The 21,705-nt window shown below is 39.4% G+C and overlaps 1 protein-coding gene across 2 annotated transcripts in view; it reads left to right on the top strand.

The window, feature by feature from the left end:
* Positions 1–15,758, top strand: part of arhgef18b (rho/rac guanine nucleotide exchange factor (GEF) 18b) — a 50,100-nt gene extending 34,342 nt beyond the window's left edge. For both annotated transcript variants that reach the window (XM_055047525.1, XM_055047517.1), the window contains exons 27-31: positions 138–419; positions 534–683; positions 7,522–7,879; positions 8,751–8,879; positions 11,020–15,758. In XM_055047525.1, the coding sequence (XP_054903500.1) occupies positions 138–419; positions 534–683; positions 7,522–7,879; positions 8,751–8,879; positions 11,020–11,309 (1,209 nt within the window). In that variant the 3' untranslated portion in view covers positions 11,310–15,758. The remainder of the gene's footprint in view (positions 1–137; positions 420–533; positions 684–7,521; positions 7,880–8,750; positions 8,880–11,019) is intronic.
* Positions 15,759–21,705: the final 5,947 nt, after the last annotated feature.

Here is a 21,705-nt window from a genome sequence, read left to right as displayed (position 1 = left end):
TTTGGAGCATCTACTGAATAAATGTAGGAACTTAACATTTCAACTGACTTTTTAAAACAGATCACAACTATATTCTGCATTCTTGGAGGAAAATGTTCTCCTTTTCTGTTAAACGTGCACCTCCCTGTCATCCTCAGGCCATTGTATCTCACCAGGACAGTCAGATTGAGCTGCAGAAGGCCTCGCTGACGGAGCGGGTGTCTCTGCCTGGGCGCAACAAAGGAAACGGGCTCTTGGAGCAGGAGAAACAGCGGACTTTAGCCTTGCAGAGAGAGGAGCTGGCCTACCTGAACAAGCTTCAGTCTCAGCACAGGCAGGAGCAGCAGCGCTGGGAGAAGGAACGGGAACGCCACCGGCAGCAAGTGGAGGCAACTGAGGCCCGGCTACGACAAAGAGAGGAGGAGTGCAGAAAACTAGAGGTACAGGTTCAACATGCTGCCTTAAAGATACTGAGCAGATTTAAATGGGATTGAATGCATGATGAGGGTTGGCTGTAAAGAGCATTATACAGTGTGTGTTTTTGTTAAATACAGGAGCAACTGGCTAAGGAGAAGGAGGAATTGGACAGGCAGAGAGAGACGTATCAGAAGGACTTGGAGAGACTGCGGGAGTCCACTAGAGCTGTGGAAAAGGAAAAGGAGCGACTGGAGTCCCAGAAGAAGATGAAAAGGAAAACAATTGAGGTGAGAAGCCTGTAATGGTAACTTTCATGTCATGTGGACAATATCAACATTTACTGATGACATGTCTGAACGGATGTAAATACTTATATTGAACTATATTAAAAATAGGCAATTTAACAAGCACTCAAATTCTTAGAGTGCTTCGTGGATTGGGTTTTAAAGAATGCAGAAAGAAAGTTATTAGAAGACATTTAGTCTCTTTACTTTGAAGGAGTTTGCTTTTCATATATCAAACTCCAGCTGGGCGTGGTCATTAATTATTCGGAGCAGATTCAGCTTCTCGCTATGAAAGAGAAAGAATTATTGATATTTGACTTCTAGAGTTTCAAGACAGACAGTCATAGTAAATTTCAGTCCAATATTGAGTTCACTTGGATTTAGAAAGCTGCCATAACAAACTTCCAGCACTTCACCTAAATCATTCAAAGCATTATTATTTCTAAAGTACTGTTGGTACTAAATGTTTTTGGTAAACAGTTCTTTCTTCTGAGGTTCTTTGCTGAACTGGTGGGCTAACGCAGGCTTTCCCTCCTCTGTTCTGAGATAATTTGTTGATAGTTCTGCTTATAATATGTTTTCTTTTTAACTCCTGTTATTTATATGCAAACAAAACCTACAGGAACAATTGTTGTTCTGTTTCATAAAATTAGCACTTTGCTTTGGACGTCACAGTTGTTTGTGTGGTGTTGTAGCAGCGTAAATGTCTGGGCTCAGGTCTCTGCTGGTGGTCTGAAGCAGAGCTGAATCCCTCCTGAGTGAGTTACATCAGAGACAGATAGCAGCATCTCTGGGATGTTTCTGCCCCCTGCAGATCAGTCACAGAAATAAATTGCTGTTCTCGCATTCAAATTGTAAAATCTTCCATCGTTTGAAGGTTGATGAAATTCATCTCCCTCTTCTGTTATCAGCAGGAAATGTGAGGATGTTGATTTATTTTTTCTAAAACATGACACTGGAAGAGTCAGGAAGTGTTTTTCAACACTTGAACCAGCATTGCAGTCCAGAGTGGGGACATTTTTCCATCTCCTCTCGAACAGTTTTGGACAAAATGGTATTTGCTCACATCAGCATCAATTTCATTTTCCTTAAGGTGAGGTTTTGATGTGAAAATGTAGAGAGTAGTCTTTCTTTACATTCTTCTACCTTCTTTTCCCTGATGGTTTCTTCCAAGCATCTGCTCTTATTACAGAACAATGTGGGCTGTTGTTTGTCTGTTTCATGGGAGAGCAGTTTTCAGGATGATCCACTGTAATTTTATGCCTGGTGCTCACAGCTCTGTCAAGAAGTCATAGTAAATTTGAGTGTTCAGATTCTTGTATCACTTAGTCATCGCTCAGTTCATTTGTTCTCAGTTTCTAGTTGTTTTATCGTTTCATCAAATGAGAAACAGCCCAGACCCAAACAAAGAGAGCAGTGACATCAGTGCCGGCGTCACATCTCATTCCGTCATCGAGAGTCATTTGATAATCTGTTTACTCAAAATAATTCCTGCACCCAAAGGACAAAACAGCAAAGTGAGTTGGCAGTGACCAGTCATAACCAAGTTGTGTACTAAGAAGGCTTGGTACCATAAATTCTACCCAAAAGACGAGACGGCACAAAATTCTGGGTTAATGAGAAAGAAAAATAAGAATAAACTGTTTCTTTTCTAGAAATATCAGTTTCATAAATTAAAAAATTGTATCTCAAATTGTTCTATGATCTCAAATCAAAATAGAACAGTTTGGATCAGGACTTGTATTGACCCTCCTATTTGCCACACTTTTTTATAGTTAAAAGTTACATGTACGCATAGGACGCTCAGCCCAAATGGGTCCCCATGAGCCACCTCAGGGTTAAAAACTAATTTAGTTTTTTAATCGATTGCTTATTTAGCCACTAGTTAGCAGCAGAGCTTGGAGTCTAGATGAAGCTGCTGTTGTATTTTTATTTATTTATTTTTCAGTATTGCATAGAAATAAAGGGGCTGTTATCATGATGTAAATGTAAATGCATTTTATTTCTAATTTTAAGCTTTAAAAATAAAAAAAATTAAGTTAAGAAACTAAGGTGAGTTAATTAAACTTTGTGTAATTAATTCACTAAGTGTGAGTTTTTCCTAGGGTCAGTGGCCTGGCACGTTATTTTCACATCATTAGCTTGCCACTCTGTGGAAATTTTCTCACAGTGCTAATAAATCGACTTGTCTTTTGCTTTTCCACTGCTAAGGTTTCCTCTGGAAAATGACTAAATGCTGCCACATAAACAAGTTTAACAGGGAGGAGCTCTTCAACTTAGTTTGTTTTTTGGCCAGACTAACTCAAGTAAGAGGGTCAAAGAAATATGGTCAGATTTTATTTGTATAACTTTTATCAGCAATTCTAATACAAGCCTTTTTTGATGTTGACTGCAGTTTTAGGCTCATTTTAGCAGTTAGCATTGTTTTTTTTGTTTTTTTTATCTGCCACATTGTATCATGATTGGTTGTGTTTTTTCAATTCTTTTTAATTCAGTACTATTTATTTATGCAGTCCTAATTCACAAGTGTAATCTGAAGGCATGTATCAATGAGATGTATGAACCTTCATTAGAGTTGCATCTGTTTTTACGTTTATTTCTCCAAAAATGTCTTAAAAGTTCAGGTGGCAACTTTGATGTAAATAAAACTTTTTTTCTGAAATTTGCTAAACGACATATTAAACCAGATTTTTATGCTTTTATCTGGTGTTTGTTAAAGAAGCAGCCCTAAATTGGCTTTTTAAAATGCATCTTGCCAGATTAATAAACTGCAATATGCCTAACGCCTAACTGTAACCCTTCAACGTCCTGCACAAAACATTTACTTTCGTACCGTTGTGTGTTTTGTTGCACATGTCTCGGATGTGGTTCTGTACTTTTTTGCTGTGCTCTGGGACATTTCTTGGCTGTGCTTCTGGGAGATTTGGATGTGGTTTTTCCTCCTCTTGCTTCAAACGGCATCAAACCAGCTTTTCATTAGCTGGAACCACAGGATCTCTTCCAGGCTCTTTGCCAACCTGATATCATCTGACATTTAATATCCCCCACCCAAAATTAAGTCTCATCAGCAAACCTAGAAAGCTATAATTAGACCTTGTTTAAAAAAAAAACTGAAAGGGAGAAGGATTTTTTTTTCCACACGTGTTACTCAACAGAAATAACTCTGCGAGTCGTTGCTCGTCAGTTTTTCTAAAGAATTTCACCTTCAGCCTATATTTCGTTTGATCTTTATTAGGTTCTTTACACATCTAATTATAGAGGAATTGTGTAAATATAAAGTAATAAAAGTATACATTATTAAGATTTATTGAACTTTTCAGTGTCTAGAAAAATAATATTAATGTAAACTTACTAAAAGAAGAAACAAGGCTGATTACTAATAGTCCAAATATAGCACACACACTTAAGATGCCTTTCGACAAAACTGCTGAAGTTGTGGGAGCACAAAACCATAAAAAATCTGCTAAAGTGACTCATAAGACGCTGACTCACATTTGTGCCCTGAACAAAGGTATCCCCCTCCATCTATAACCTCCGCCTGCAGACGTAGTTACAATTCAGTGACCCGAGTCTGTGCTTATGGTCACCCTCACCTTGTAAACAAACACAGATGCCTGTGAGTCAGTTCCTCTTGATGAACAAGGAGAAAGCGCAAGGCTTTATGAAGCTGTCTGTGTGCATATCCCATCTGTTAGCTGTACTTTTTGTTTATAGTATAATTAATTCTTTCAACAAATAAGAGCCATGCATCAGGACTCGTATTACTCTTTTATATAGTGCTTTGGTACAGAAATTAACTTTATGTTGAGAAGTTAGATTAGACAAAAATAGAATATTCGCAGATGTTTTATTTTATTCATCCTTTATTTAAGCAGACAGAATAGATTTTCATCTGGAATCCGGCAAAAGGCAGAAACTTATGAGGAAAAGGGTAATATGAGCCACCATTTAAACAGCAACAGATAAAACGGTATAAAGCTCCACTAACTATTATAGTCATTAAAGAAAAGTGCATAATTGTGAAGGAGACGGAAAATGAGACATGCTGTTCAATCTTTTTTATTTTAATTTTTTACCAAATCAAAAAAAGTGTGGTTTACATTTGTTTTCAACCCTAACTGAGTTATTACTTGCAGATGCGTCTTTCACTGCTATTACAGCTGCAAGTATTTGAGGTTTTACCATCTTTGCACATCTACAGACTGAATTATTTGCTTATTTTTGTTTGCAAAATTGGTCAACCTCAGTCAGTGTAGATCTGTTGCAGGGTTCTCATGTTTGGTATTTTTGTTTTTGTTTGATCAGGAAAAAAATAGATGTTTTAGCCAGAGTTTTAAGTTATTTGAGGTTATGTTGTTAGTTATGATGTTTGAACAGAATCACAACAGTTTTTTTAAATTAATACTTGTATTTAGAAACTTTAGGATTAAATGATTTGATTAAATTCAGATCTGAGCTGCAGATCCCTGGCTGAAAAATGAATAAAAATTCTAACTTTTATGTGCACACACACGTCACATCTTAAAATCAAGTTTAGGTAAGATTTCAGTCTGGAGCTTGTGTTGCAGTACATCCAAGATCGTTTAAGGTGTTAATTTTCCACAAGAAAATGTATTGTGCATTGTCAGTGAAGATGTGCTTGATTTATGAGAATCCATGAAACCTTCAGGCCGAGATGCTGTATAATTAGCCAGTCCAAACCTGCCATCATCAAATCCCTCTGGAAGGCGTTCAGTCCCGTTTACGACCTGTCAGTCAGAACTCCTTGTGCCGTGCAGCCTCTTCACGTTTCGTTACCGGGATATCCGTTTATGTCATTAAAGCTGTTTGCCTTGTTCTAGGAACAAACATCTTTGTGTCATGATGAGTGAGTGCTGAAAGAAGGGAAAATGATGGAGGGAAAAGAGGAGGGCAGGGTCAGGGAAGGATACTTTTCCCACACTAAGGCTTCTGTTTTACTTAGTTATTCCAGTTGCAGCTGGAGGAAACATAGCGTTTAAGATCATCAGTTATGTTTCCGAGGGAGGCCATACCGAATAGAGCAGATGGAGAAATTACCCATTTAAACCTAAACTAGTTTTTCCCCAACCATTTAGTCATGGTGACGACCCCCCTGCCCCGCCTGATCCATCCCGAGAACGTTAAATCAACTCTATATAGAGCCAGATTACAATCAGAAGACCTTTTTATAACAATAACTTTATAATACTTGCTGCACTCCAGTGTTGGTTGTGCGGGAGGCTCCACTTCTGCTTTTCAAAGATGCACAGTTGTACAATTGCTCATCTGTTTTGCAGCCATTTTCAGTTGAGTTGGGGGAAGTGGCAAGCAGCAGCTTGTTTACATTTAAAGTGAAAAGAGACCCTGACACAACTTATTCAGAAAAACCTCAGAATAGGCCAAACTGAGCAGCCTAAAATCTCGTTATCTAATTTAAAGATTTATGGAAAAGAGGTCACCTTTAAAGGAATCCTTAAGTTTTGGATGAGCAGTTGCCATGTTATAAGGCTAGAGCAACCTGTCGTTTGCACAGCAGACTGCAGGGTAGCTTTACACCTGTGACCGTCCTCAAACTGTCATCAGTGGGTAATTTAAATTTATAGTGTATTTTATTGAGTTTGTTGATATTTTCTTGAATATTGTTTTAAAGTGGTGCTTAAAATTATTCACTTCAGTTTTTAGAAATCATTATAAAATTATTGTTTGCCTGCCTTCAATCAGTACGTTGTTCAAGTAAATTTCTAAAATACACAGAAATGTCTTTAATTGAACTTAGATTGTGTAACACAATAAGATTTTAACCCCTGAGTTGTCATGATGACAGAAATCAGGGAGGTTGGATAGCTGTGTGCTACAGAACAGCGATGCTGGTGAGAACAGTCTTGCCACAGAAAGCTTTAAAACCCTTGGATGCGTGCTGGTTTGCTGGGTCTTCAAGCTACTTTACTTAGACCACATTCCCCCTGACACATCAGAAGGCACTATCATAAGAAATGTAAATTCTTTTTTTTTAGCTTTTGATGCCTTTGCCTCAAGTAAAATAAACATCCTGGGGCAGAGTTGGAAAACCACAGTGTTTTTGCAAGGAATGAGCTGTTTGATTGCTCTCTTAATTCTCTCTAATGGCACCTATTGGAGGCTTTTTATGGTTCTTGTAACTTAAGATGCTGGATTAGTAACACAAACACTGGCGGAGTCTCTCTGATGCTGAAGTCTTCCTGTTTGACTTGATCTTCACATCGTCTTTAGTTCATTCTTGTAATTTTGCAAACAATGCAGCCTGTGTGTTTCGTCCTCTGATGTCATGAGAGCTGTTTCTGTTGCTCTACTTGTCCTGAAGTCCTGTCTGTTTTGTTGGACACGCCTTTATGTGCACAGGGACCATTAGTGGTTTTATGATTCTCATTTCATGTGCTTGTGTGTGTGTTTTTGCGGGGGCACACGTCCATGGTCATTGTGCGTTTTTTATTTTAGAGCCTTTGTTAAACTGACTCCTCTGCAGAACGCAGGCCTGCGTTCAATGTGTTTCTCATTTCCTCCCTGGCTTATAAATACGGAGAAGTAAACAGATCTCTGCGATGGCGCTGCTTCACACTGCTGATTTATAGCCTGTGTCTTCTGCAGACTGAAGAGGTTGTTTTCTTGTGTTTCAGATTGTTTACAAAACACGCACACACGCAAACTAGCTGCAGGATGTTTCCCATCAGCTGAATCAGACCACAAATATAAATAATTTCAGTGCAGAGATCAGTAACCCATCCTTTGAACAGGCATGTGGATTTTTAACCCCATTCAAGTAGTTTCTTAGCGATTGACCTACTGCCTCCTCTTTCGCTCTAAGGTGGCTCCGATGTCTGGCAGTCTGAATGGGGATCTTATCTCGTCCTCCGGTCTCAGCAGCTCCACCTGTGTCCCCGAGTTGCCCCACTCCCAGAAGCCCGTGGCGCGGGGAAGCCTCTCGGTGGCACAGGCCGACTACCCCGAGCGGCCTGAGCTCATGCTCCGGCGGGACACGGGCTCCTCAACGCTTCCTCTCCCGCTGAAGACGGAGGTGCCGCTGCACCTCTTCAGCACCACCAACCAGCAGCACAAACCGGTCGGGGTGCAGCAGCAGATCCCCACCAAACTGGCAGCGATCAACAGTGGCAAAGGGAAAGGGAGCAAAAGTGGAAAAGCGTCACATCGCACAGACAGCTCTGGTAAACAACCAATGATTCCCATTTAAACTTACATTTCTAATGAACATCTGGAACTGGAAGACATTTTAAATATTAAAAATAAATCAACAAGACACTTGAAACAACAAATAAAAATGAATACTGAAAATCATCCTTTAAAAAAGGGCTAGTTGAGATTAATGCACCAGACTAAAGACTCTGTGTTTTAAATTTGCAGTTTATTTGGAAACAAGTGTTAAAAGGGGCAGTATGTGACAGTCTGGCACAATATATATTTATATAAATCTGAAAGGCATGCATTTGTTTTCAGCCCTCTTTACTCTGATATCCCCCGAGTAAAATCCAGTTTAACCCATCTACTTTCAGAAGGCTCCTAATTTGTAAGTGGGAGTCAGCATGTGAAATTGGAGCAGCAGGTAACATGTCCTCCTGACAGCCTTGTTGAGTGTTCAGAAGTCGACACCAGCAATGACTCCGTTGCAGCTGTCAGCCTGTGGGAGATGTAGATGTTTATCTCAGAAGAAAACAAGTTTTGAGTGGCTCTTTTTGAAATAATTCCAAATTATGTGACAAAGAATGTTTTGAGATTCCTCTCTGCTTGTCTGCACTTGTACTGAGACATATTTAAAGCCTTTAAGACGTTTCCTCCTCCTTTTTCCTTTAAGTGGTTATGATTCCCACAATAATTATAGAACTACAACTTTTGTAAAATGAATTTTTAGATTGTTTTATTAACTTTTACACATTCTTTAAACTTGTTAGGACACCGTATATTTGTTTTTACTTTCAAAATTATTCAAAAATTCCCCGTGGGAAGCTTCACTACTACACACACCTAACACTGCAACTCTTGTCTCTTTTTGTCTCTCCGTTTTGGACATCCTCCTCTCAGCCTCGGTGGACATGAAGCAGATGCTCCCCCTGAAACTGTCTGCGAGAGACGACAACGTCCTGAAGGCCAAACGCTCCATCAGCCCCCATCAGCCGCCCCTCCAGTCTCACTCCCTGCATCACCACTCAGGTATCTGTCCAGATAAACACATCTTCACTGAACCTCAATTAACAAAAACTGGCAAAGAAATTATCATCTGACATGATCCACGTGTGATTTATGAAACTGTGTGTGGTAGATAATCGTTTGTTGAATTCTAAGGTGAAAGAAATCGCATTTTCCATCCCACACCTTTAGATATTTATAGTTTTATTTTGTGACCGCTTCTGTACAATCTGACTTTCTTTATTTTCTTGTTCATCTTTTTACAAGCTTCTTAGAGGAGTTTGAAGTCCTTGAAAAATGCTTGATTTTCTATTAGGCGTTCTGAAGGTTTGGAAAGTGCTTGATTTCTGTATCGAGTCCTTAAAAGGACTTGACCTTAACTGCACACTTGGGTAATAAAGTGCAATCCAACGCTTGTAAAAGCCTAATTTTGCCAAGCACTATTTTTAATCGAAACCAGATATTTAAAGATGATAAAAACATTTTTTTCTCTCTGTCACAAAACTTGGTGAGAATATCTTTTTTTAGATTTTTTTGTAACATTCTCTGACCAGTCAGATGAATAAACATAACAGTTTGTTATATTTTTAGTTTAACTCATCCCTGCTGTAGAATACAAAATACTAAGTATTTGAAAATGCTTGAAAAATGCTTGGGTTTTTTTTTTTTGTTGTTTTTTTGGGAGTTTTTTTGGGTGTGAAAAGTATACAAACCATTTTCAATTATTTATTACGTTTTATTATCATTCTATTTTTCTTTTAATTAAAGGAAGCATCACAACAAAATGAAGATGCCGTCAAAAGACACAATAGAGAAGTGAAACTTACATTCTGTCAATTTTGTGTAATATTATCTTTATGGTTGACTCACCAATAATGAACATTTAATCGTGTCGTGTTAAAAGCACAGAATGACGAACAGATCTGCAAACATTCTCAAGCATGAGCCAAAACTGAGCTGACTGCTGAGCCGCATTTTTCTGCTGCACACGTTTGAACTCTGAAGTTGGTTCTCAGGGACACAAACCTGATTGTTCACCTGGACGAGTGGGACCCCGCCCTGTGGCATTCCTCCGAAAAGCTCGCCCTCATGCCGGCCTCGCCCTGTGTAAACACCCATCCGTTTCTCATCCTTTCTTTTGATAAATGGCCAGCTCTTCTGTTCACACACACGTTTTAATCCTACTGTGTCATAATCACTTAAAATAAAAATCATTGGGAGGATCTCATGTGATTCAGTTCAGTTAGGGCTAAGTAGGCCAGGCGAGGTTTTCTGCAGGGTTTAGAATGACATCAGCAATTACAAATGGTATTTCATTAATCTTGCTATTGAACATAAAACGAACACTTGGGCACTTTGTCAGAAATGTAAACATCACAGCAGCTTCTGTAGTTTCAGCGACATTGAGGATGGACATAAAATAATGTGGATTTAATTATTTTTTTATTTGACCCGCACCAGATTGTTTTTGCATACACAGCATATAAACCTTTGACTTAAATAAGGTTACAAACTTTTGGAAAGATAATAAATGTAGTTCCACCTGTACGCCGGTAGATCTACGGTGGATCTTAGCGACGCGCAAAGAGTGACGTAGCTAAGCTAAACCAAAGCAAATATAAAGGAAGTTTTAGTGAAAAAAAATACCTTGATGTTTGGCCTTCGGACCATTTACAAAACTGAGTTCCTGTGTTTCTATTTATTTGACTTACTAAACTTATTTTTACCTTTTTTGATACATTTGTTTTTTTATTCAAATATTGTAAAACGACAACAAATTTATATTTGAAGTGTGTCTTTTTAGAATCAACTTTTTTTTAAAAATGCATCACTACAAATTTATACACATTTTACTGAATAAAATGGATAAACCACCAAAATATCTATTTTTTTGGCGCTACCAGAAGTCCATACATGACTGTTTGAGTGGATCAGGAAGCCTTTGAGTTTATCAGTAAGAGCTGCAGGATAAACATCAAACGGTTTTTATCAGCTTGCAGCCAAGACTCTCACGTTTCCCTGGATACCACATATGTCTGTTTAACTGAGGGGAAAATGGTCCAAATCTGCCCCTGGTTCCGGTTCTTACCAGGTCGAAATATTGCAGACATACTGCTGTTCATGATTTCTGGATTAACACTTTGTTTTCTGCTGGCGTTTTCAGATCAGCTGAGTCCAGAGCAGACTGGATTAGACACACAGCCCACCTCCTCCACCAGCTCCACCCAGAAGCCCCCCATGCAGGGCCTGCAGCCCCATCCTCCTCCTCCTCCCGTTCATCACCTCCACTCCCAGAGCGCAGACTCCCTCCCGTTCCAGCCCCACCTGCAGCCGCACGGCCTCGGCCAAATCGCACAGGCCAACGCCTCGCTGAGCGTCCACGGCCTCGGCGTGACGCCGCCCTACAGCCTCCCTGCTGAGGACCTCAACAAGGAGGACGTCATATTTTTTTAAAGCCCCAGCTGCCCCAGGAGCGAGCACTGACCCCCCAGTCTGACCACAACTTATTGCCGAGGCTTGCGTGGAGAAATTTCCCTAACTTTTTATTTGATAGCATTTGCAAATCCGCATTTTTATCCAAGCTGCCTCTAATATTTTATTTAACTTTTAGGTCTATTTACTTACAAGTAAGGTATCTTCAAACAAAGGAGTCCAGCGTTGATTTATTATTTTAATTTTTATTAATCCAAAGACGCAAAACACATTTCTGGACAGGATCTGACTGAAAGGAGAATAGTGAAGCATCGTTTTTGTTTTTATTTTTATTTAGAAGAAGTTCAGTTTGTGAGAAGCAAAACGTTCAGTGAAGGATATTTATCGCTCTCTCCTGCTGGTCCCAGACCATCATGAAGCTTTTCGTCAGAAGTGATTAAAAAAAAACTGCTTGAAGTTTCATCTGCACACTGTAAAAAAAACAAAGCAAAACAAAACAAAAACAAAAACTCCTTTCCAAAATAATGAAGGGACATTTTATGGCGAAGACGTTGTAAAAAGTTGATTGTACAGCTTCTATGATTGTAAAGCTTAATTGCATTTTTCGGTACTTGTCTTAAATGTAATTCTTTAAAAAAAAAAAAAAAGTAACACCAGTCTTGTCGCTGGTTTCGAAAGTTAACTAACATTTTATTTCAGCAAAAGGAGGGCTTGTTGTTTTTGTAATATGTGTAAAAATATGAAGTGAGACTCAAAGAACACACTTTCCTTAGAGTTGGAGAGTTTTTTTTCTTTGTTTTCCTAACGCTAACCTGCCAATCTTGTTCTGCTTTGGTCGAAATGATTTCCAGAATTGTGCTTATATAAGCGGCAAAATTGCAAAACATGGTCAAATTTGAAATTTCCCTTTAGTTTGCTTGAGAGGGTGAAGAAAGTAAAACGGTTCGGTTAAAAGACATTCAGTTATTTTTGACGTGTTGCAGGTAAAGACTGAATCTGTTTGTCCTGCTGCTCGTGTTGAGTTTGCGCTGAGCTGTGTCTGAAAAACAAACAGTTCATCAGAATCGGAGGATGAGCCGTCAGACGGTGCCCTTCATAGTACAGCTGCTGTGATCATGGGTTAGAGGCTGATTTCCAATCTGATTTAAAAAAAAAAAAAAGCTTGATGTGCTCATATTGTTTCTCTACTCAGATTTCAAAAGAAATATAAGAAAATATTGGGTGAAAATATATTTTTCTGGCTTTTGACATAAAGGAAGCAGATTAAACATTGGTGTAAAACAAGATTTTTCTGTTTCAGACAAAATGATCATGGGGTTTACATTTTAAGCAATCTTACTTTATATTATAGGTTATTATCCATTCTAGATATTTAGATCCTTCCATTAGTTAAAATTTCTGAAAGACATTGATACAACCTTTAACAGCCAGCCTGGTTAAAAGCTCAAAAGTATAAAATCTACTTCCTTGAGTCTGTGATTCTTCTACCACAGGCATGTCTGAACATGTTTTCTCTCCCTCTGATTCATTTTTAATCACCTAAGTGGAACCAAAACTCAGTCGCCTTCACTTGTTGGCTGCGTTCACACTGAAGTGTAGTTGTCGCGACATCCTGGTCGCTTTCAAGCATGAAGTTTTCTGCTGGCTGGAAACTCAAACGTCAAACTGATCACCATTTCTGTTCTGGAGGGCGCTTTGAGAACTCATTTTGAAAGAAGAAATGGCAATGGCTGCCTAAGTTTCAGGAGTTTCTCCTCTCTCATTACTCGTGTGAATGAGTGAGGAGAGCATTAAAAGAACCAGAGCATTAAAGGACGACCTAAAGTTTGTATTTTGCAGCTGACTATCAATTTCAAAGTTAACGCACGAAACTGTTTTGAGTTTGTTTCACTGGACTCTGCTTCACATTTGAAGGATTGAATGTTAAAAGATGTGCAGATGATGCCTATTTGTCTCGAGGAGAAAATGTGGAGCTTTCCATTTTTTATTTTTTAACTCTTTGCAGACAGACTAAGCTCAGTAGGGCGACCCGGAGCGGCTTATTTTATGTCCTGTATATTTTTATACATAATTTACGTGACCTACGGCATTAGCTGCCCTCCTGTTGCTTAATTTGTTCATTTGTCACAGATCAGGTTGTAAAAATCCAGCAGAAGTCTGTTTCTGTGTACACTTCACACACACCCACGCATCTGTGTATGCTGAGTACGGTACACCTGTGGACGCTCTCGTCTGTCGATAAAACCATAATTACATGTTGCTGTAATTTAACTGAAATTGAAGGCATTTTTTTTTCTCTCTCTTTTCTCCTCACTTGTTTTTGTTGTCCGTACTAAACTCGATGTCCGCTGCCTGTTGGCCCTCTGGTACAACTCATGATTGAGGTTTCACAAAGATTATGGATCAGTTAAAAATATAATTGTCTGCTCTCTTTTTTGTTTTTTAGTGGTTTGAACCAAAGACACATTCGGCTGACTCTGTTCCTCTCTGTGCACACGCACGCAGGATTGAAGACACCGTGCTCGTTCTGTGGTGATCCACAAGGTTTATTTACTTGCCTATAAAAGAAAATTCTTCAGGGAGTGTCCGTAGCAATTGTTTACAACATCTTGTAGTCCAGCTCACATCCTGCTTTGGCTCTGGGTTTTTGGAAAACGTACGCTTTGCTTCCTCTACAGATCACTCCTCATCTTCACTGTAGACATGATGATAAAGAACCGGTTGAATGTTGGTGGGATCAGTAGGCATGGGCTGGCATGCTTCATGTTTTAAGGTTTAATTTCTGGTATTAAAACAGAAGTGCAACCACTGTTTCTGCTGCTGCTGCAATGATCAGGAACATTTACTGGCTTTATAAGCAACATGTTGGAACAGAAGTTGCAACTTGCAACTCCACAGCCAACAGTGGCTCTTTGGTCTTTCCATAATGGCTGAAATAGTGCAGAACCACGTTTTTAATATATTTAAAAAATACAGATTTTAACAAGTTTTAGTTTTGTTTTTTTTAATAAATCCTTCATTGAATTTCCACAACAGAAGTATCTAATATTTATTATTGACTCATCATTCTGGTTGAAACTGTTTTTGTTTTATTTGCCTAATTTTTTATTAACATCAACATGCCACCTAAGAAATGTATCAATCCAACTTTTGTAAATGTTGTATAGTTTTTCTATACCTAAAGCCAGAAACAAGATGGTGGTTCCTTAAAAAAAAAGACCTCCAATTTTTCTATAATTCAAAAATGAAGGTTCTGTGACATCTGTGACCCTAAAGTTTGTTTTGCTGGATGAAGGACAAAAATGACTCCTTAGTATGTAACGGTTGGAGACTCCTGATATAGAACAACCACCATGTTTGTTTCCAAATGCAAATTGCCTTCAAATACTACAAATTTCTGCTCTTTATAGAGTATAACAAACATTATCAGCCGAAATTGGCTGCTTAGTCGGGCTATCTGCTCATGTAGCCAGTCTGCTTGTAGCTTCACAACTGTAGTTTAAAACAGCATTACCTTAATAAGAGATAAGTGGCGCTCAGTTTCCATCCAAGCCCGTTAGTGACTTTAAATACTTTCAAGAACTGAGTTAGTTTAAAAAAAAATAAATAAAAAATGCTTTCTTTCAGCCAGCCAATTAGGAGTGAACAACAAGTGGGGGAGGGGCTGCTCTTTACAGCTTGAGAAAACACCATCACTCCAGCACTTTTTCTGGAATCTTACTGAAAGGATTTTAAGGTACGACGTCAAATTGCACCTTTTTTTTTTTTCTTTAAGCCTAACTTTATTTATCAGTGCTAGCAGAAACCTGCCCATGTCTATTGTCCAGCATTCTGGCTTTAACCTTTAATGGTTTCCTGTCAGAAAATGTCTGTAGACGTTTCATGTGGTCGCTCACTCCAGGGTACGTTCATAACTCTGCAGCAGATGGAGGAACTTGTGCAGGAGCAATTTAGCTTTGCTCCAGAGTTTCGCGTCACTCCTCAGCAGGTGCCACTGTTCTGGTCAAACAAAGTCTTAAACGTTGCATCGCTGCACTCGGACGCTTGGTGTACTTGACTGTTGTATATTTCAGCATGTGGTCAGTCGTGCCACTGTGTGTACATGTATGTTTTTGTCCGTCTGTGTGTGTATGCGCGCTACAAAGAAGAAGAGGAAGCATTTTATGCACACTGGTTGGACCTGTAATATGTAAATAAACACGCAATATATTTTATTTCCTCTGCCAATTTTACACTAGTCACTTTGGATAGTGACTAGTGTACTAGTCACTATCCAAGTAGCATACTTGAAGAGGAAAATAAATGATTGTTTGTTTCATGTAAACTTGTTTGTACCGACACTTATGACCTCTGTAGCACACGGCTAAAAAACAGATTTTTGTACTTTTCTTTTTCTTTCTTATTCACTGCACCACATTAGAGCACAAACTGCTGCCTTAGAGAGACCTAGTAATAAAAATCTCAAAATGATCATTTTTGTCTGAATTATTTTTATTAATTAGAGCTCACGGAGGGTTGGAGCACCCCCTTGTGGTTACTGAAGGTTATAAACTGCCTACCTCAACTTTTACTTTCACACAACCAGCACTAAGAAATGTTTTCTTATAATCAGAGATGCTAACAAAATGTTGCCTGCTTTGTTATATAGGACAAAATTAAACAGCTGAAGCCAGATTTTGACTTGTTCCTGCTAGAAGCCGCAGAAAGATGGGAAAGTTCATTCTATACCACCATTGGCCATTTTCTGGTTCAGACAATTTCGTCATGTACCAACATCTAAATCTCATCCTAACAAAGTCGAGTCATTGTCACAGTTGAGCTAGATGTTTGCTGCTTAAAAAGACAGTCTTACTTCAGTCTGTTTTTTCTATTTTAGCTCAGTTAGTTATTCAAATTATTTCTATTTATTCATACAACCTAAATCTCAAGCAACGCCGGTAAAAATGTTGCTAGAGAGTTAAAGTGGAGTGTTGTAAAGAGCTGTACTTAAAGACCCCGTTTTGAGGTGAGTAATTTGACTTCGTAATGTCAGTCCTATTTGATATATTGCATTTTTATACCAACTGAAGGTTGCATAGTGACTTGATTGGGGTATAAAGTTATATTATGTGGCTGGAAAACGTATAATACTGGCCCATGAAAGCCCTGACATCTGGTACTGCCACAAATGAATCCAGATCCACAAAACTCTAGTGAACAGACATCTGATCCACAGCGAGGGCAAAACCTGAACTTCCCCTTCTCAATCCAGGGTTTAATGATCATGTCTCATCTCGAGTGTGAACAAACTGCAAAGCTCAAGAAACATTTCACGGGATAAACGACTTACAAAAACTCAATATATGCCTTCAGATATGTGTTTTGCCTTGCAAGCAGGTTTGAAACAATTACTTGTTGGACTGTTTTGTGGCTTCACACAGACTATTTCTATTCAACGTGCAGTGGAGCCTTTCCGCTGAGCTAAGGTTGCTGGAACATATAATTCTCCCTGATTATTGAGGTTTTTATTAACTGCTCATCAAAATAATCCTGACCACCCAATCAGCTGGCTTACTAACCCTTTTGCAGCGTCTAGGAGGTGCGACGGGGTGTTAAGGACCCCGTGTTTAGCCGACCTAATAACAGCTTACCCCCAGACAAAGCTCTATTTCGAGGCCCTGTGGTTGTGGCCTTTCAATCCCTCTCGAACACTAAAGGCTGCTAGTTCCTGCCTTATTGTCATCCTGCCGTGGCAGACGCTACTCTTTTTTTTTTCTGTTTTATTGTCAGCTGTCATTAGTGGCTTTTCTCTGTCTCCTCTCAACAATTATTTTCCCTCCTCTGTCTTTGCTCCTGTCTCATTCTTTCCAACCTCTCTGCCCATCGCGTCCGGTCATGTGTCGGACCTACCTCGCAGCTCCCGAGGCTGTTTATGCAAAAACAGGACGTCCGGAGTCTTGGCCGCCATTGTTGTGTCTGTGTGCAAGTCGGAGACAAATAGTCTCTCCACAGAGTGAGACGACCAGGCAAACACCATAAAACACTGGGACAAATTTGAGTTTGATAGACTCTGTGTCAGCAGTTGTTTTGTTACTTTGGTTTTGGCCCTGTAAATCTATTCCGGGGCTTCAGGCTTCCACTGCTGTCTTCAGAATGAGGGATTATCGTTTTTATTCACATGACAGGCCAAACACATTATTCTCAAGACTTTGTTTTAGAAGTTTCTGGAGTAATAATGTAAAAAAAGCCTTGGAAGAGCGTTGAATGACTCATATAATTAATACAAGTATCCAGATTTATTGAGCTTCCTAAGGGATCCGTACATCTAAGCAGTCAATATTTACAGTGTACATCGTAAGAAGTTCTTCAAACGTACCTCAAAGCCTTTGAGCACGTCAGAAAAGATAACTTGTATAAATATCAGTGGAAATGTGCAAAAAGTGGCCAGATTGAGACTTGTATAAATTATTTTCAAGAGATGCAAATAAAAATGTTATGTTAATTGCTTAGATGCAAGCCGACCTGTGACCTATCATATTTATCATTCATCCGTCAATACCTATACTCACTCATTCTTGCACTCACTCACAGGAGCCGGCATCTATCTCCAGCTGTCGCTGGGCGAGGCGGAGGTTCAGCCTGGACAATTTACCTGGCTTTCAACGAATCACAAGGAAATGCAGGACAAAATGCCACAAACACCTAAAGGTAGTCTACTGTAGCCAATCAGCCTAGCCAAGTGTTTGGACTGTGGAGGATCCATGTCCACATGGGGAGAACATGCAAACTCAATGCAGAAAGTCAGCTTATGAGTATATGAACTGTTACTACTATTTTCACTGAACAATACTTAAAACAGAACAATTTCTATTGCCTTACGCAATAAATGAACTGAAAAAGTTAATGTTAATAAAGAAATATGTTCTGCTTGACCCTCTGTTGGTTTTCAAACACTGAGCCCATATCCAGAGCTTGTTGTTTCTCCAAGTTTTGCTGCTATGAGAAGAATGTGAAACATGGAGAGCTTCCTGGCTGAAGCTTCATTGCTCCTGGGTGTCAGAGGAGGAACTCCGTGTGTCTGTTTTTTAAAAAAAGACCGAATGTGATAACAGCAAGATAGTCAGCGGTGTAACATGCCCCTGCTTTACACCCTGCTTGCATAACCTCTCAGACTGCCTGTGGGATAAGTATGGTTTGTGCAAGCTAAAGTATTCGAATTATTTGAGTTTGTCCATGGCTGTTTTTAGGGATGGAGGAAGAACCAAATAGTTGAGGCTTGTATTGACACAGCACTCCATCAGTGTTACAACAAACATTTCTAATGGATTGTACAATATGTAAACTATCTTAGCTCTGGTTTGGATGAATGAGAGTCTTTGTTCCTCCACCCTGCGAGGCTGATCTCATATCTTACATCAACAAAGGAAGTTCCTGTTGAGAAGGCCTCCACAGGGAGCCATTATGCCAGGTGGAAATCAGATCTGACGGCGAACCGTTGTTGGGTCACAGGAGACGCCTCAGGTGAACTGAAAGGACAGATTATAAAGGAAGCGTGCTCAGTGTTGACTCTGCCTTTGTCTTTTTCATGGGATCTGCATTTTGGAGTCAGCTGGAGCTCAGTGGCTCTGTCCTGTCGGACCAGTTTTACTCCCTTGTGCTTTTGTGTTGATCACATTTTATCCAGAAGGGAGGAAAGGCTGTAATTGTGACAGATGAGCCTTTCATAGCAATTCTCTATTCTTCCAGTGTAAGAACAGAGTTGTGTCTAAGATACAGACAGTTTTTTTCCTTAGAGAGTCACACAGCAAAAACAATACTAAAATATTTAAAGGCAGATATTTACACACACTATCTTTTTTTCTCTCACTGTCTGACAATGAATCCTGATCATTTCACCTTGTTTTAGATCAGTCAGGATCACTTGACATCCATTTAAAGCCTTTGGGAAATATGATTATTATGTTTGTGTGAGCTTCCAGTAGCTCATAATAATCATATTTGACATAAATTGATTCAGATTTGAGGACGTGTTGTAAACGTAACCCCTCAACCTCCTTGCTTCCTCAAGTCCAATAAAATAGAAATCTGAAAATCAGGATTTCTAGATTATCTATTGCTACAATTTCCAAGTCTTCGAAGATGTTAAATCCATCTCCTCAAAAATGATATACAAGTATAGAGACCTTGTTCCATCCATCCTACTGCTCAGGAAGAGGATTGGTTCTGTGTCCCCAAAATCAATAAGTTTGGTTTAAAACACTAAAGATTTAGTGAAGACGCTTAAAGCAACACAAAAAGATAACATGTTGCAGATAAACTCCTGCACTTGTATTTGCTCATATTGAGCATTCAAAGGAAGGACACTTACATCGACTTTGTTGCCCTTAAGTAACTTTGTAGCTCATTCGGTGGTATGCTTTTCCATTTGTGCTCAAGGTGTGACTTGCGGACTCATGTCTTAAGGTGCAACTTTCATGTTTTCACAACGTTCTCTCCTCCTGATAGCATCAGCTCTAAGAAGTACACCACTTCCTGATGCCACAAAGACACACTCCGCTCCAGAACATGTGTTCTGAAAATTTGTGCACTTTTTACAGCAAAACATTTTAATCAACCCATCTTACTCCCTCCGAGAGCACATGGGTAATGATTTTCATCCATAAAAACCCAGGACTCCTTCTCCAGTTCTTCAGTTTTCATTCATTTTTAATAGGGGCTGATTAATAGGGACAAACAGCTGGATCAGAGGCCTTTTGTCTTGAGCTTGGATTTTTCTCTAACAAATATACAACATTAAATATTCACCAGCGACTTTATTTGTAGCTGTTTTTATTGCAGTGTTATTGTGTTTTATTTAGTCCCTAAAAAGGAAACTCTTTAAAATTTCATAAGGAAACAAAAACCAGCTGTCCTCGGTTTTAAGTATTTTCCATTTGTTGATCAGCATTTTTGCAGTGTGGGAGGTCTGTGTTCCTATTCAAAGGATTACTATTTCCTTCATGTAACACACGCACGCAAACACACCGACACGCGCACACACTGCAACACATTTAGTTAGTTCAAGACAAATAGTTGCAGTGCCAAGGTAAATACATTCCCGGCAGCTTTGGATGAAAAAGTTCAGGAGATGTGAGCAGTTTAAACTCTCTGAGTTTCTTCCTCCTCACAAAAAGCTGGGAGCCTTTAGTAAAAGAAAAAAAAAAAAAAAGAAGTTTTCCATCATTAAAAATCAGCTCTCAAAAAGTCAGTGTGGATGTGTGCCATAGAGTAAGCACAGGAAAAACATCGCAAGCACACAGAGAGAGTAAAACGGCAGCTGGAGGGAGACCTGAAATGCACTGAAAGTGGATCTAAAGTAAAAGGAGCTGGGAGCATCTCTAAACCCTGATGCCCTCTTGTTTATGAGGCACTTTGACTTCCTTCGCGTATCTTCTGAAGCTCTCTACGAGGGTCCATTTGAAAGAACAAAGCCCAAAGTGGTGTTTCACTCTAACATGACCCCTTTCACTTTCACATAAAGCATCAGGAAGCAACTCTTCCCTCTCAAAACAAGATGGCTCCATGTCACATTTTAACCGCTATAGGTTTCATTCGCAACGTTTCTGGCAGGATGCAAGTTTTAATTTTAGGAGAATAAGTACACAGAGCCTCCTGGTTGCATCCTCCTTTCGTTTTGGATGAGCAGAGGGCAGCAGTGCTTGTTTTGCCACTGAGTCCGTGCTTTGAGAGCGGGATCTAAACACTGCTTCTCTGATTTAAAAGCTGAGTCCTGGCAGAGCTGGATAGCTTGCCTGCTGGCTGCTGTTGAAGAAGGAGTGGAGAGTAGGTGGCGAGGGGGTGGAGACAGGAAGACGCTGCCAAGGGACTAAAAGGGCACTAACTGCTGCAGCGCCAAGCACCAGAATAAGACAGGGCTGAGTGGATTTGTGCAGCTGCTTTTAAGAGTTTCAGCTCAAATCCCAAAGTATTAAGAAAATGAAGCTTGCACCTGTTGTGTGCTTTTAACTGCAAAATCACATTGGACTGCTTTTTTTTAATTGCATTAAACACTTTCAGCAGACTTTGCAGAAAATGTTGTTTTGCTTGCACCACTCTGGGATATTGTTTTCTTAATTTTCCTACGTGGCTGGACACAAAGTCTGCCAAATCAAAAACCTAAAAACCCTGCGCCAGACAAATGCTACTGGACTGTGTCCCATGTTCAGTTGTCCTGTATTTCCTTTAGTTTTTCTGCAACACTTGTCTCCATAACTCTGCATGCATTTGCATAGTAATATGCCCCAGTCGTGGCAGATTAATTATGAATTTAACCTTTTTGTCATGTGAAGTGGCTTGACTTAAATTAAATTACTATCTTAAAACTGAAATGTAAAAAACAAACAAAAATTGAGAGGCAGATACAGAAGCCAGAACTTGTTCACCTCTACCTATGGTTTAT

Source organism: Poeciliopsis prolifica, unplaced genomic scaffold (genome assembly GCF_027474105.1).
Source record: "Poeciliopsis prolifica strain line A6 unplaced genomic scaffold, Auburn_PproV2 SCAFFOLD002, whole genome shotgun sequence".
NCBI lineage: Eukaryota > Metazoa > Chordata > Actinopteri > Cyprinodontiformes > Poeciliidae > Poeciliopsis > Poeciliopsis prolifica.
The sequence above is the reverse complement of the archived record's forward strand: the minus strand, read 5'-3'. Positions and strand labels throughout refer to the sequence as shown.